This window comes from Macrobrachium nipponense, chromosome 5 (assembly GCF_015104395.2).
Source record: "Macrobrachium nipponense isolate FS-2020 chromosome 5, ASM1510439v2, whole genome shotgun sequence".
Taxonomy (NCBI): domain Eukaryota; kingdom Metazoa; phylum Arthropoda; class Malacostraca; order Decapoda; family Palaemonidae; genus Macrobrachium; species Macrobrachium nipponense.
Window position 1 is genome coordinate 70114359 of NC_061107.1, and position 17500 is coordinate 70131858.

Here is a 17500-nt window from a genome sequence, read left to right on the forward strand (position 1 = left end):
TTTGCTTTATCGAAGAGGGAGGAACGGTGGCACAATAAGTTACTCTTTTCTTTCTTTTATAAAGAATTTATCTCGTGCATGTTCAGAACACTGTGACTTGTCAGTCAACTCCCTTATACACTAGCAAACCCACACACACTCGTCACATGCATACTTCCATGGTACTTACTCAGAATGTTCATACAACAGCTGACTCACTTGCCTCTGTTTTCTGTGCAACTCAACCATAGGTGTAACTGAAACATTTAACTGTATGCGTCGCAGTTCCTCTCTCTCTCTGGCTCGTGCCTTACAGTACTCTTGGGAAGAGCGTCTGCTACTCTTTTCGCTCTTTTTTTTTTTTATGATACGATCAATCCTACGATCTTGTTGAGAAATTAACATTCTTAAAGACATTTCTTTATCAGGTATAAAATACAATTTGTTCTCACTTCATCATCAAATTTAAAAATTAATTCTCTTTCCTAATGAAAATCTAACTATTCTTTCAACAAATATATCAGACTACTCTTTCAACAAATATCAGTCTCGTTGCTTTACTCAAACAATCTTTAATGAAATTACGTTAATAATTCGGCTTTTAAATCTTAACTGCAATTCTTCAATGGGGACAAATGGAGAGAACCATCCTTTTTTTTTCTCTTTTATTTTTTTTTATACACTTTTCTTCTAATGTTACTTTCTAAAAATCCTTATCTGCATTTCCCTAACACAACATGCCATTGATGACACTACTAAAGGCTACACAACTCGTTCATTGTGCAGTCGATCTAATATTAATATTACTATCAGTGACGACTTTTAGCAATCACGTCGGCTATAGGTGGGGCAGGGTTTCCCACCTCCGGGGGTGTGAAGGGTATCCTCACATCACATCCCCATAGTGTCCCAAGACACTATCCTGTAACTGTCCCTCTCTCTCTACCATACGGTTGAGATGTTCCCGTTTTCTATGCAATTTGCTTACAGGTCAGCAACTTGAACTATTAGTGCCATCAGCGGTGCCGGCAATCCGCTACTGATGCTATTAGTTTGCTTGTATCTTCTTCACATCGAGCCTGGATTCTCTCACTGGTTGCTGGCTGTCATCTGACGTCTATCAGCTATTCCTTATTCTAGCATCGCTTGATCCTATCCATACCTTAGGCAGGTATCGTGACTTCCTTCACGGGTCGAGGTTGGTAAGGGAACTTCTGCACTATTCACCTTTTTAATATCATCCCTCTACTCTTCGATAGGTCGCGATCAGAAGTAGGAGTGGACTTCCCCCTTCTCGCGGGGTCACGGCGGAGAGGCTCTGTTCGACCTCTCTCTGTCCCAGCATGACTCGTGGGTAGACAGGTTCGCCTTCTACTTCTCAGGGCTGTGGACTGGTATCCCTTCCCTCACAACAAGACAACAAGGCGTCCCTTGTTCCCGGGCACTGTAGAACAGTCCCGCACAGCACTAAGGGTAACCTGGGTTACCTTCCCGGCATTACCTCCATGCCACCTCCTGCTGTCTCCTTCCGTCCTTCCCGATGAGGCTGGACTGCTCGCCATCTCTCCGTTCAAAACACTTTCGTTACTCCTCTACTTGGTCTGCTACACGAGTCGGTTACACTCGGGGGGTCACGATGGGATGGGTCACGAAGGGTGTTCGGGTGCCACCACCGTCGTTTGAATTTGGCGCTGCAACCGTCGATTTTGAATTCTCCCACACTACTCTTTGTCTGTTCGTATGTCTCGTACGGATTTTTCCAATATTTTGTGAATACTTCCGCCGATTGGAATTATTCTTTCGCCCGTTCGTCATCGAATTCGGTCGTGAAACTGTCTATCAGTGGTAATTTATTAACGATTTCTACGATCGAACTCTGTCTGCCTGGTTAGCACTGCGTTTTTTCGAAATCGTAGGGTGTGTGATTGTACACTGTCTTTCTGGTTAGCACTATGCATTTCGAAATCGTAGGGTGTGTGATTGTACACTGTCTTTCTGGTTAGCGCTATGCATTTCGAAATCGTAGGGTGTGTGATTGTACACTGTCTTTCTGGTTAGCACTATGCATTTCGAAATCATACATATGGTGTGATTGTACACTGTCTTTCTGGTTAGAACTGTGCTTTTCGAAATCGTAAGGTGTGATTGTACACTGTCTTTTCTGGTTAGCAATGTGCATTTCGAAATCGTAGGGTGTGATTGTACACTGTCTTTCTGGTTAGCACTGTGCATTTCAAAATCGTAGGGCCACTCGATTTATTATTACCATTCTTAGCACGTTTCGCCACTTTTCTGCCGATTGCTTTAGCCATAACTGTTTTTATCCAGTCTGTTCATTTCACCATTTCCCTCGTCATCACCGTCCATTGAACTTTCTCTCGTTTCCATGCTTATTTCACTTCATATCACTGTTTGTCGTCAAAAATGATGTAGCACTAACGTTTGTTTGATGCCACAAGACCTCAAAAGACCTCATACGACCTTATAAGAAATCACAGGACCTCATAGCACCTCACAAGACTCACAAGACCCCACAGGACCACACAAACCTTACAGGACCTTAAAGGACCCCACGACTGACACCAAAATTATATGACCTGATCTCGGTCATTTGTGGGTTCGGGATATGAAGGAAAAACAGGAGAGAGAAGTTTACGCGTATGCAATGGAGGTCATGCAAAAATAATGATCGATGAAAGGTTTAACACTGGTGTATTCTTCTTAGCTACACAGGTGGCCTTTAATTATTATGATTACGTTAACTATGCTAGTGCACAACCGGACGGCAGGTTAGACTTAATGACACTCATGGTGACGCACGTCTTTGTGTGGTGGCCGACGGGAACGGGACTGCGGGGGCACTGGGCACTCTCGACCCAGTTTGTCTGTTCTCTATGGGACCCGCTAACGCACTGATTTGACCGGTAGTCCGGCCTGTTTCAAATACCCCCTTTCAGATGGCATCGTTATGCAAGAAGCTGATTGGTTATTCTGGCTCCTTAGACACAAGGGCCAATCACGAAGGGATATAGAGATGCGTGGCACTCTTTTGAGCTGCCCAGCCACGCTAACTTGTAACGTCTTTGGCGGCTGACTTGTTTTGTTACACATACACACAGTATCACTTATAACGGTTTCACGGGACTTCAGAATATCACGGAGAAGGCATATTCAAAACTGTATTGAATCAGCTCATATATATATATATATATATATATAATATATATATATATATATATATATATATATATATGTAGATATATGTATACATATATATATATATATATATATATATATATATATATATATATATATATATATATATATATGTCTGTGTTCATTACCGTGTTTCATGTACATATATCGAGCTACAAATGTCCTTAAATATCTAATTCGCTCTACCTCGGAATTAATATATTTTCATATATGCTTAACCGAAGAGGAATTTATTAAGCGATAATAGCATTGGCGCCCGACAGACATGAATCATCGACCTCTCAATTCCAGGACAGGCAGTGAAGCCTTAGTCAACCTCTCCACCGCAAGAGATATAAGTTTATGCCGCCTCCCATCACAAATACCTGCCAGGCTCAGTTATTTTTTGCTTTGGAGACTGCATCAAGCCCATCTCGTCCTCAGTAGCGTGGTAGTGCTTTTGCCCGCACGTAGTCATTATATAAATCTATCACATTACCATGATTCATATACATATATCGAGCTACAAATGTCCTTTAATATCTAATTCGCTATACCTCGAAATTAATATATTTTCATATATGTTTAACCGAGGGGGAATTTATTTAGCGATAATAGAATTGGCGGCCGACAGGCGCGAACGTTCGACCTCTCAATTCCAGGACTGGCAGTGAAGCCTTAGCCAACCTCGCCACTGCAAGAGATATAAGTTTATGCCGCCTCCCATCTCAAATACCTGCCGCGCTCAGGTATTTTAGTTTCGTCCCATGCTATATTTTTATTAATACTGTATCGTGTATTGCAAAGTCAAAAGATGTCTTATCATAAAATCTTTTAGAATCTGCTTTAATACAACTTACTTCTCATTGTAATTTCAATATTAGTCATGGCCTGTTTCATTTAGACCCTTGTATTTGTAACATGTTTAAGAATGACCTCAAAGATATAATTACAGACCTAAATGAAAATTAGTTGCCCTAGAGATATCTTCGTTGTATATGTATGTTTAAAAGGTATTGTGAGTATGTAGCGTGAATATGTTTTTGTTTAACAAAGTTTTGAATAGCTGTCACCTATAATAATCCTTTAATTATCTTGTCTTTGTATCTGAGCAGATTTGACTTAATCTTTTAAAATTTACCCATGTTTTTGCTTGTTTGGGAAGCTTACTCATCTTCCAGGTGTATCAGATTCTAGGTACTAATCTCTTTATGATCCCTATCTGTCAGGGTTACGACCTTTTTTGTATTGTCAATTCCTCATGTAAGTCAGTTCATCTGCTAAGTAAAGGACGTTTGAACGTTGAAAGATCTTGCGGAAACTGTTGTTTATTTTTTTCCCTCGTGTCTTATACCTTTATTTATGGATTTATCACGTTCCTAACTTTCGTGATACATACATACATATATATATATATATATATATATATATATATATATATATTATATATATATATATGTGTGTGTGTGTGTGTGTGTGTGTGTTATAGGATCAAGGGAATTATTATCAGAGTGTGTTAACATATGAAGACTTAGAAATGGCACGAATAAAAAGAAAATAGGGAATAAGAAAAAAGAACGAAATAATTATCTGACGACCCGAAGTATAAGAAAGAACCTTTCTCGCTCAAGCTTGACACCCAGGTACCATAGGAAATCCGAAAATTCAGAACATAGTTTACATCTCCCTAAGACCTATGTCACCTCCACTACGTAAAATTATTTGATGCTACGGCCCTCCTGACATCTGACACGTTCAAGCGCCGAGAATAAATTTGAATTAGACCATCAGGAGGGCCTTCTGCTTAATAGTACTAAGGAAAACTCAATGCTTCTTTGTTTAAAAGGGGAACGTGTAAAAATCTTAGCTCCACCCTTTCCAAGGGTAGACCTATGGTTTTAACCTCTCAATTCAACAGTGCCAGCCTACAAGGATGGCCTGCGAAGCCTATTTAACCAATGTCTATGAAGAAACACCCTTAAGAACCAGGGCATGGACAAGGAGATGTTTCCCAATGAGAAGCCTACCAATTACTACAGGAAAGATGACAGGAAGGCGTTTTGAAGAGAGGGCAATAGCCACTCAAACATAAGGGTTCTTAAGAAGATGCCACACCCAGAGTCAAAATCGAAAACCCAGAGGCAGTGCCATGAAGATGACATCCGAAATAAGAAGGCTAGACATAGGAAAGAGAGCAGAGAAGAAAGTAGAGAGTGGGGGAGAAGAGTGAGAAGGGGGATGAAGTGTGAAGTGTGGGTGTGAAGTGTTGATCGGGCCCCAGTAACAATATCGAACTTGTAAAATTCCCGAGTGCCAGTACAACAAACTTGTACAGAAAAATGCCTTTTCAGAATAGTTTGTCTCAGTCTAAGCGCACATTACAAAAGTGGAAAAGAAGTTATAAGTTTCTGTATCAAGAATAAATACATATAAGGACATGTTCAATTTATTTTCCCAAGATAATAAAAACTTTAAAATAAGAAGATAGCTACATCTTTAGCACGAAGCAATCTAATTATATGGCCACCTACCTTAAACTGTAGACCCCGTCTATATATATATATATATATATATATATATATATATATATATATATATATATATATAGATAGATATATATTATATATATATATATATATAGATATATAGATATATATATATATATATATATATATATATATATCTATATAGATATATATATATATATATATATATATATATATTATGTATATAATGTATGTATATATATATATATATATATATATATATATATATATATATATATATGTGTGTGTGTGTGTGTGTGTGTGTGTGCGTGTATATATATATATATATATATATATATATATATATATATATATATATATATATATATATATATGCGTCTATATAATATAATTATATGATACGTATATCGGTATACTACATGTATATTGTATACGTATTATATATATCCTGAGGCTTATTTTATGGTAAGGGGCTGACAAACAACGGCTATGCAGATCAAATTATCGAAGCAGTAATAAAAAAGAAAATGGACGAATTTTACCATGCCAACACGATGACGAAAAACGAGGAGAACTTGATTATTTACAATCGTGTACATTATTGGTCTGCATACAAGGAGGATTGCTGCACACTACGCGGTATAATAAACAGAGGCGTAACCCCAAAAGCCCCTTACCATAAAATATCCCTCAGGATATATAGTAAGCCCAACCTTGTAGCAGCCTTAATAATGAAGAACAGCACAGCTCAAGGGGGACCGAAGGAGATGTGCACGAATGTAGTTTACAAATTTACTTGTCCAGAGGAGATGTGTAAATCTCACAGCCAAAACTACATCGGGCACACTACAACGACCCTTCGGAGATGTCTGCTGGCTCATAGAAATCAAGGGGCCATCCATCAACATTACATAGATGTTCACGACAGGAAGCCATCTCTACAAGAGCTCATAGAAGGCACCTAGGACGTGCACAGAGAAGACAACTACGGCCGCCTATTAATAACGGAAGCGGTGAGCATCGCTATTCAGAAGCCGACCTTGAACGTCCAAGAAGAATCGGACCATATACTCCCCTCCAGCAGGAGAAGGAATACGCAAGCCAACAGGGACCAGACAGCGCGCCCCAATCCACCGAGAACATCGCGCCCCTTGGAAGACATGAGAAGACCCAGCGTCAGCGAGAGTCAAGTAACATCCTTGCTCAGGTCGCTGAGACCCCGCCCAACACGAATCAGCAGCCGTTAACCAACGTAGACCACTTGGACACACACACACACACACACACACACACACGCTCACTCACTCAAATTTAAACTATACACACTTATGTATAAACAGAAATTATCTCTTGTACCTTTATGCATGCTATAAAATATATACATATATTTTTATTCCTGTATTTAGATTTCTATATTCATTTTCATTCCTGTGTGTAATTTTGTAATTTTTATCTAAAACCAACATGTAGCATATTAAATTTTAAACATACATTTACGGAAACTCTAGCACATGGCATTGTATTTTGAATATTTATTTAACCACTGTTTAAACTTTCACTTTTATTGTCACAGTACATATGTCCTTATGTTCTTTGTATCCAAAACAACGCCCTTAAGCTGTTAATCCCTTGACTAACCAGTACCCATACCTCAAGGTCATACCTCCCACACGATGAAATAAATAGGCCGAAAGGCCAGATTGTAAGTCAGTAGTCGCTTGATAATGTCATAAGGCGAAACAGCTGTCGCGACAAAATTCAATAAGTGGAAGAAGGAAGTCTGTATTTTTCACCAGAAATTGACGACCGAGAATCGGAAAAAACTTCGTCGGTATCAATATACCTGCAAGAAACTTATTGATGCCACTAAAGCAATTGCTTTTAACGGAAATTATATATTTATATATATATATATATATATATATATATATTATATATATATATATATATATATATATATATATATATATATATATATATATATAATATATATATATATATATATATATATATATATATATATATATATATATATATATAAATTAACGAATAAATTGATGTGTTAGTGAATTACGTGATGTCAGCTTCTCTGGCTTGGAGACAGAGAGCCCCTAGAGATAGCCTTCTTGGAAACGAAGGAATTTTATATGTGTGCATTTTGGGGCGGATGGCTGTTCGAACTGTTGCCATGGGCGATTTTAGGGTGTGGCGGATGTATGCGTGCATGGGATAGGTCCGACCGCTCGAGACACTTAAGAATAAGCACACATTCCTTTGAGATAGGGAGGAAGACGGTTCAGAGGACACCAGGTGTTGAGGCAAGGCCCATCAAAGGTATGGCACATATTAAATTACTTAGAAAGAGTTGCCTTTGAAAAGAGAGAAGTTTGAAGTGTATACATTTATTTAACATTGTGCAGTGGGAAATATAATGATCATGTCTCTTTGTTACAGATGGGTTCCATGTCGTTATTCTAGAAACGAGATTCTCTTAGTTTGACCGTCAGAACGTAGAGGTTAACAATTTGAGACTTTGGGGTGAATACTTAGACTAATTCAGGAGAGGGAATGATAATTTACAGTTGTTTGTGGGGCAGTCTTGTTTTTTAAATATGAATTATTAATCATTTTGTTCCATTTTATGTTCATCTGGTTTGGGAAATAAATAGTATATTTTTGTATTAATGTGAACTCATTAGCCTAGCTGGACAATGCTTGCAGAGAGAGGCCGGCCGCTACCGACAGGTAAGAGTTGTCATTTGTGTAGTTTTGTTTGGGGGGGGATATATATATATATATATATATATATATATATATATATATATATATATATATATATATATATATAATATCCTTTATTTCAGCTAAGGCCCATATACATGGAATATACTAAATACAGACAGTTACATACACAATCTAGATACATGAGAAAACATGCTAAAAAATTAATAATCGGTACTTATCCACAAAATAGCTGAGGTAACATAAAAGATAGTAATCATAATACTGGTAATAACAGTAATAATATTGGTGAGAAAAAAAATGCATTGAGAGTTATAGCAGATAGTGTACAGATTATATAACTTAAATTTCAACTAGAGACCTTAGGTAGTTACAGTAGTCATTTCCAGAGGGCTAAATACGAAAATTGAATGTAAAAAGACTTTAACTTGATAGTATTCACAGTGATAATGAAAAAGTAAAATATCAGCAATAAATATAATACTGATGACAGAATCTGCTTATGACATCTTGCCAATACAGAGATTAAGACCTTAAGGGGACAAATTTCTCATTTTCCCATCTTTCCCACAATTTAGATCTTCTTGCTTCACTCCATAGGATGTTTTGTATGAGCGAGTTGCTCCTGTTTCTCGCTCGGGTTACCAGACTGGACATTGTTCGCCTTACAATGATTTTTAAATTGTCCAGGTGGTTTTCTATGACCATCTGTGTGGCGGAGTGGTAGCGGGGAGTGTTTGTGAGGCGTCTCAAAATGTCATTGTGCATAACAGTGATACGTCTCATGGTCTCTCGGGTATAGTTCGTCAGAGGGAACACCTATAGATACTCGCTGACAGAAGGCAAACCTCCTTGCAATCATGTTGCCAGTTCCAAATAGTTTACGACACCTCTGTTCAATGTCTGCCGTATCTTTTAGGTCGTCGGTGATAATGTGACCCAATTACGGAAATTCGTGCACAAATTCCAGCGATAGTTTCCAAGGAATATTTGTGGTTCTGCAATATGCTTAAGTGATCTCGGGAGCAGCGACATGCACTGGGTCTTGATTTCGTTGTACATTATATCAAAATCCTCTGCATATTGGCGGCAAGTGTCGATGAGTCGTTGGAGACCGTGTACTGATGGGAAATCAGAACCATACCATCGGCGTAACAGAGGTTGTTTCTAGTTGTTTCATTGACAGTGCATCCGATTGGGAGTGAGTTCAATTTGATATTCAAGGCATCTGTGTACATATTAAACAAGTATGGAGAGAGAATCCCCCCTTGCCAAAGCCCGTTTAGGGAGCCGAAGGTGTACCATAATACGTTCCCCCATTTGACACAGACCCTAAAGTATCTGGTTTTCTGTTGGTTTTTAAAGTCCCAGTTTACCGCTGGTGGGCGATCAGTTAGGGGGTTCACGGTAGGGAGGGATGGGGTACTGAATGACACCTGTAATGGGATGTGATCATAGCCCGCTGCAAGATCGTAGCGAATATTGCAGGTCATAATGGAATCATGAAGTTGTGGTGATGTGATGCAATGGTCCAGCGAGGAGGTTGTAATTGTGTCTGCTTTATTATGCATATATGAATGGGAGGAGCATTACATCGCTAATTTGGAGAGCATGATTTTGATAGAAGCGAGTAAGTTCATTATCAAATTGTTTTTCGTGGTCAGAATTAAGGTTTGCGATTATACAAATGTGATCAGCAGGAGAATCGTGAATAATACTGTGTAATTCCCCTAGGATTATGCAGTAATGATCGAAATTATTGTTATTTTCCCATTGCATATAAACATTAATTATTAGGATTTTAGAGTTCCCTACTGTCACTTGAAGCCCCAGCAATCTGTCACTCCTGTAGGTCATCACCTTTATCATATTGTCTAACGATTTGTGCCACAGGAAAGAAAGGCCCCTTTTCAGGCGACCGGCTATGATTTGATCTGTAACTTGCATCAATGAAGTCGAAAAGGTTCTGAAGTCTTCATGTATAGAATCGCAGATGACAAGGTCATGTGGCCAGAAATAGCGTTTCTTGCAATGCAATGATGCCATTGAAGTTTTATGGGGGCTTGGTGGTGGGTGGAAGGAGGAGAGGGTGACTGCTGGGATCACTAGGGGACTTGACAGGAGTTCTGTTGATTGTCCCACTGGATCTGCCTCTAAAATATGGGTACCGTTCTTTTAATTTTTCATATTTTTAATCACCCAATTAAGGTTATCTTTCCACAGTTATTTATTTTCTCTTTTTAGAAAAACGTAATTATCAAGTAATATCTAAAAAAATGTAAATCAGTAAAATGTTATTGCCATAAACGAAATGGTTGTTTCGTTTCATAACAACCAAAGATGTCCATGACTTCACAAGTGGCTAAAACTGAAAGGATGAAAAATAATGTATTCGTAAGTGTGATGTACACAAACTTATTTTCCTGCTGATGTTATAAGTGATATTTAATTAATTTTGCCATAAAAAAAAAAATAGAGGTGAAACTTCGGCAAATGACTGTAGTCTCATATCCTGTGGGGCATCACTCACTACTTCGGCCTAGTTTGCATTTTATATTGACATAATGAAAAATTTTAGGTTTTCAGATATCTTATGTTGGGCATTTTGAGATAAATGGCTTCTTTTCCAGGTTAATTCATAATGGTCAAAAGCAAGGGATTTGTTGACCAAAATACATCAGTAATTCAGAACCTTGGATGGCCTTTGATGTCACAAGTATAAACAACATACGGGTCACCTGACGGAAAACCCTTCTACATATACTGAAGAAAACAGAGTGTGATGATAAGGTCATTTTTCTTTCAGTTCAGCCTGTCTTGTGGATTCCGAACCAGCTTGTCGGCGTCGCAAGAGGAATGGATGTTACTCTTGAGTGCCACACCGAAGCTTTCCCTCGATCAATCAATTACTGGACTGACGAAAAAGGCCAAATGATCCTCTCTAGTAAGTATACCACACCGATACTCCATTTCCCTTTACTTAGCAGTAAAAAGGTTGCTAGGTCCCTATGGTGTTATTTTGCTGATGCTTGATATTTAAGGTTGCCTAGTATTATTATCATTGCTCAAACCTTTATTCATGTGCAATTATTTATGGAGTTCATTGGCTAGCGGAGAAAGATTCTATCAAATAAAATGTTTATATACGAGGAACGAGAGAGATAGAAATATAGAAGAATAGCTGAAACGAAGACGCAGGTAAATAATGCTGAGTAACCTGATAAATCAGTAGGAAAAATAAACACTAGGGGTTACAAAAAAGAAAAAAAAACTAAGGAAAACACTAATGCAGACCGCCAGGAAAATGTAATTATTTAATGCCTGCGGTTCATGGAATGGAAGAAATGTTGTGCTGGCATCTTGGCGTCTGAAAAGATGCTGACACTAAAGTACCAATAGGGCTTATGGATGATAGTCAAGCAGGAAGTCTTTCGGTAAAAGTGTAAATCATAATGGTTATAGATAGGAAGAAAGTCATTGAGTTCTTTGGCCATCAGGATAAAGCCGCCAACATGCCCGCTGACATCCAGTTAGTAGAATATTCCAATACCAGTTAATGACAAGACTCGATTTCGGTATCAAAGCTCCCCTAATATTTTCAAATCGTAGCGGAATAATATTAAACAATTACTCGGGAGGTTTCCTGAACACTATTTTCCATTTATACTTTTTTTTTCTCCTGGGGTCTTACTCCGTGTAATACGTGTAATGAAATTGAACTTTAAAGTGCTTCATAAAATTTTACTTCTTCTCTCAAGTCGTAAGTCTCCATACAAATTTATCCCATGATAAATGTTCAATATTCAACGGTAATTTTATTTCTCTTTGCCTCATAGTTCATTATGGCTTTGACAGGATTTCAAAGTTGGCTGTTCCCTATGCCACCTAGATTTCTATGTTATATGTAAACCTTTTACATCAAAGCTCAGAATGACACCAGGATGTGCACAGTCTTTTTCAGAAGTGAAATAACAGCTTTTCATTAGTTTTGCATCAAAATATACAATTTGGTAGCAACTCAGATCTGACACAAATGTATTTTTCTTCTAATTAAGTCTCGCAAAACGTATTATTTTTTATAATATCGAAGACTGTAAGAACAGAATAGAGGTGGAGGAGGAAAGCTGTGCAGTGTCCTGTACCTTCCCATAACTGATAGCGAGACAAATAATATTATAATAAAAGAAGAAAGATTAACCTTAAATGGATGCGGTATGTATATAATTTAACACATTCGTGGAAAGAAACTTTCCTTTAGTTAGCTGAAATGCGCAGCCAGTTTCCCGTTTTACAAACAAATAAACGTATGGCATGCAATTACCCTTAAACATAACCCTTAAACTGCTAAATGCTTGTAATTTCGTTCCTTGAAGGAAAAAGAAACAACTGGTAATTCCTTCCATTTCAAGGCATTGATACCTTTTGAAGACCGTCTTCAGGCGAACTGTTTCTGTGAGGTGGTTATATCCCATACCTAAACAAATTATATTTGCCTCCAATCTGTAGATGGGAACGGACAGAGATGTGTTACAGTAGCTCACCAAACAGTAAGTTGGCCTTTATACATGACACTTTTACAGGTCGGATATAATTTATCTGGCAAATTTGAGCTTTCTATCTCGCTTGTGAAGCGTATTAAATATATATGGGACTATTTCATTTTCATCATGAAACACCTGGTATTGAATATAAAATTTGCTATTGCTATAAATCAGTAGTTTGTATTTGTTGTATCTTTGTTTTCATCCAACCATTTGTCATAAAACGAAATTGAAAGACTAAACAAAATGTTCATATCTAGGTACCATAATCATAACTATTCTGGTGATGGTCAAAGGGAAAATAAGTAGTAGTCTCATTATGCCTAGATTTAGGGGCGCATGCTCTCTCTCTCTCTCTCTCTCTCTCTCTCTCTCTCTCTCTCTCTCTCTCTCTCTCTCTCTCTATCATAATCTGAAAATTCCTGATATTCCCTCCCTGTGTTCAACCTCATTTTCCCTAACGAAGTCATAGCCTTCGTTCAATGTCTGTTCATTGTCCAAATAAACTTCATGCATCAATTCATCATCACATACTATTTTCTTTTCCTTATTAGTTATCCATGTTTAAATTTCTAATGATTTCGCCCATATCAAAGTGAAATACAGCTATAAGCCGAAAGCTGTAGCGTATAGACTTTCTCATTGACAGTAAATGGGATCACAAGAGTAACCCAAATGAATCAAAATGGTTGTTATGATCATTTCAGGAGTGAATGATTTTGTACGGATCGGATCTCTTAGTTACAGAACTTACATAGAAATCAAGTAAATGTAATCATCCTCTCCGCTTTGAACACCTCCCAATCAGGTTCGTTGCCAGATGTCACCTTTGTATAAGAGATATCCGATGATTTACGGAAGAAAATTAATTTTGTGGATAATTGTACCTCTTATTCGATTTTCTTGCTTTTATTGCCCTCGTTGGCTCAGGCGGGAGGTTCGACAGCATCGTAGCTGAGAACGGGTATAAGGCCTACATGCGTCTCAAGATCAAAAACGTCCAGCCAGAAGATTACATGACCTACGGCTGCTATGCAAAGAATTCCTTCGGCGAAACCAACGGCAACGTCAAAGTGTACGGTAAGAGGTCTCGAATTATTCATCTCCCCTCTGGCCTACAGTACGAGAATGTTGGCTGCAAATTCTTTGCGTTCCGCGCTTGCCTTTATATTTCTTGTAGCTTTTATGTTTCCTTGTGTGTGTGTGTGTGTGTGTGCGCGCGTGGTGTGTTGCTGTCCTCTCCTTGTAAACCCGCCTTATTAGTAATTATTGTTGTTCCAGTTCTTTAAAGCAGTTTAGCCTATTCGCAACATTTCTATTAAAATAATAACAATCCCATTATCTTCCAGGTTGAGGGAATGTGTCATGGAATTTTAGTTTGCATTACCATTTTCATACCAATGCTATATTTGCGGTCAGAAATAACTTGTTCATTACTTTCAATAGGTTCTCAAAGATATTTTAAAATAGTAAATGCATGTATGGATTGCAAAAAGAATTGTCGTATTTGGACATGGCGCTCGATATCCCTGAGAATGATCTCGAGTGTATACATGTAATGTCGATAAAAAGAGGTGAATAAATACGTATTAAGATAAATTAGCTTTAACTTGGACATGTTAGCACGACAATAATATACTACATAAAAAGCATAGGGAAGTATTGGTATGTTTGTTACTAATGATTGAATGTCGTCTTGCTCTATTTTCTATTTTATATTCCAATCCAACAAGTTTTTGTCAATGATCCACTCATTGGTCCTTTCAAAAATTACAAGGAATAATGATAACACACATATATTTTTCATTATTAGTCTTTTTCACCATCTTTGTTTTGATTTCGTCCATGTCAGCCAACTGGGTAAGGGCAACGACAAAGATAAATATCACATTTCTAGTTAATCACTGACCTGACAGATACTTCCATTGTTAGATTAAGGTTGTGGCAAAGAGTGCTTGAAAGAAAAGATATAAGAACGGTTTCATAAACTCCTATAGGCGGGTAGAAAAGTACAGCAGGCGTGAGTGCAAGTACAAATACGAAGTGAAGAAGAATGGCACTATTTCTGGAAAACTGAACTGAGGAGTCCAAAGACAATGTTCTATGCAGATCATTCTACTTGGAACATGATGGCCATTGCAAATTGGCATGCAGGATTTAAATTCAGGGTGATCACCTTCAGAAAATTTATGTTTATCGCTTCAGTTCTTTATAGCTAGAACTAAAATTGCATATACTACTGTAAATAAAAAACTATTAATGATGATAGTTTTATACTTGTATATAATTCTATGTGTCACTATACAAAGGACTGATTATGAAACTACAGTGAAAATAGAAATTAAGAATTTATAAATGTCATTTAATCATCTAATCTTCAATAATATGAAAACACCTCATTTAAGCCCAGATACCTTTCTAATTAAAGCAATAGCTACCTCTTGAGAACCATTTTTTCAGGAACAGAAACTTAAAGCCGTAAATGCCTTAATTAAGATCTCGTGTTAATTGATATGAACATTTGCTGTATGGTGTATGAACAATTAGGAATACACACTCTATCTTTGTACTTCCGATAGAACAACATTCATTAAAGCTGGAATTAAGATTTTTTTTTTTTTTTTTTTTTTTTTTTTTTTTTTTTTTTTTTTGAGATCAAAGCATGTTAAGAACAGTTTTGAAATAATGCCAACTTTATTAGTTTCCTATGACGAACACATGAAGTTCGGTAACTATAGGTTTAGTCACTTGAAAGCCACTTGAGGAGCATTATTGACGACGAATGAGCTCCTTCCTGTCACTTGTCCCATTACTTTTACGGAGTCAAGTTATAACGTTTTTTAGGAGTTTCTAAAATCAAAATCTCTCACAGAAGTTCTATATTGAGAAAATTACATATAATCACCTTAATACAAATTTATGATAATCAAAAGAAATATAAAGCACACTCCGATAGTTATAAATATCACTAACATGAAGAGAAACCGAAGACAGGGAAAATATCTCCGGCAAAAAAAAAATTAAAAAAAAAGGACTGGTGAACGGAGTCCTGACAAAAATGAGACACAGTGTGTCAAACAGAACAGCGAGCTCAAATGTTGTAACGTGATGATGGTAACATAATTACCGATGACAAACTTGCCGAATATGACTGGTAATCGTGGCTGTTATTCCCAAATTAAGAGTGAACGGGTGATGACAGGACCCCACAGAGAATCGGTGCCCAGAAAATTAGACCAATAATTCAATGACGATGAATAGCAACGTGAAATTAACGTACCCAGCAACAATCTTCGATGACAAGTTATCCTGCGGTAAATTACATAGCAATGTTGCCATAAGAATAATCAGGTTGTTGGTGAGTACAGAGTAGCTGTCCTTCACTGCCAACCAAAGTAATCATGAAGACAAGAGGTTAGCTTGTAATTAATTCTAACCAACCACCAGTAGTTACTCGGTTGAAATAGTAGATAGGTAGGTAGTTAGATTTAGCGTGTCTTTAACTGACATGGGCGGTTGCTTTTCAGAAGGTCTTAACTGATGATTGATATTCTGTATGCTTCTCTAGAGATACCACTTGAATGATGGTTTGCTTATACTAGAGAGGGCTGTATGCCATTCAGGTTTAGTTCACTTGAGCGGGTGCTTGGATCTTTGCCGTCTTCTCTGGCCAGCTCGATCCAGTGCCAGGAGATGGGGATAACTGAAGGAAAAATTGATTTTTTATTTGAGATTTAAGGGCAGTTGTGATCCCAAGTGAACAGCAGCTGCTTTGGACCTGTAGTTTTGAATGAGATGCGGTTGTAAGCATTTCAGCAGTGTCTCCCTGTCAACTAGGCTTTCCTGCCAGTTGTTCGAATAGAAAGATGATCCCTTCAATGTGAGAGTTTTGCAATTGTCGCTGCTTGTCGTGGCACTTTCATGGGTGGCACTGGCTGACATTTTGGGAGAGGAATGGGTACGGGAAGGGAGATAGTGTTCGAGTTTGGAAGGTGGAAGGGGGTTTGGATTTTTTTCAATAATAACGTTCTGATTTTCGTTATCTCGCACCTGTACGCTCATAAAACTGAATGACAAATAATGGTAAAGTAAATCTCCAGGACTAATAATATCATGGTAGCAAATAACCAAGTTTCAGCATAAGCAGAAGAGACAACAATTGTTGAATATCTTTCTGCATAAGCAGAAGAGACAATAATTGTTGAATATCTTTATAGATGAAGCGATGCTAGACTTTACAGGTAGGATGATTACAATAAGAGCTCATGAATGAAGTGCTGATTTGTTGATGTTTTTCAATGGTACATTCGTAATTAGCAATTGAAAAGCGAAACGGAAGAGACTAGCGAAAAAGTATGACGGTTGACCAAGAGAGAGGTTACATGTTTATTGGAAACCTGAATGCTGTGCTATTGACTGTTGATATGGATGGTGGAAGAATGGAAGATACTCATTCTTCCTGGAATATAATCATAATCTGAGTGTCGGTTGTCAAGAAAGCAGCAGAGTGCAAAGGATTTATTAGAGCGGAGGACA

The 17500-nt window shown here is 37.6% G+C and overlaps 1 protein-coding gene across 3 annotated transcripts in view; it reads left to right on the top strand.

The window, feature by feature from the left end:
• Window positions 1-17500, top strand: part of LOC135215392 (lachesin-like) — a 503680-nt gene that overhangs the window by 464594 nt on the left and 21586 nt on the right. For 2 of the 3 annotated variants that reach the window (XM_064249983.1, XM_064249985.1), the window contains exons 6-7: window positions 11230-11367; window positions 13889-14044. In XM_064249983.1, the coding sequence (XP_064106053.1) occupies window positions 11230-11367; window positions 13889-14044 (294 nt within the window). The remainder of the gene's footprint in view (window positions 1-11229; window positions 11368-13888; window positions 14045-17500) is intronic. The other variant, XM_064249984.1, reaches the window with a different exon arrangement.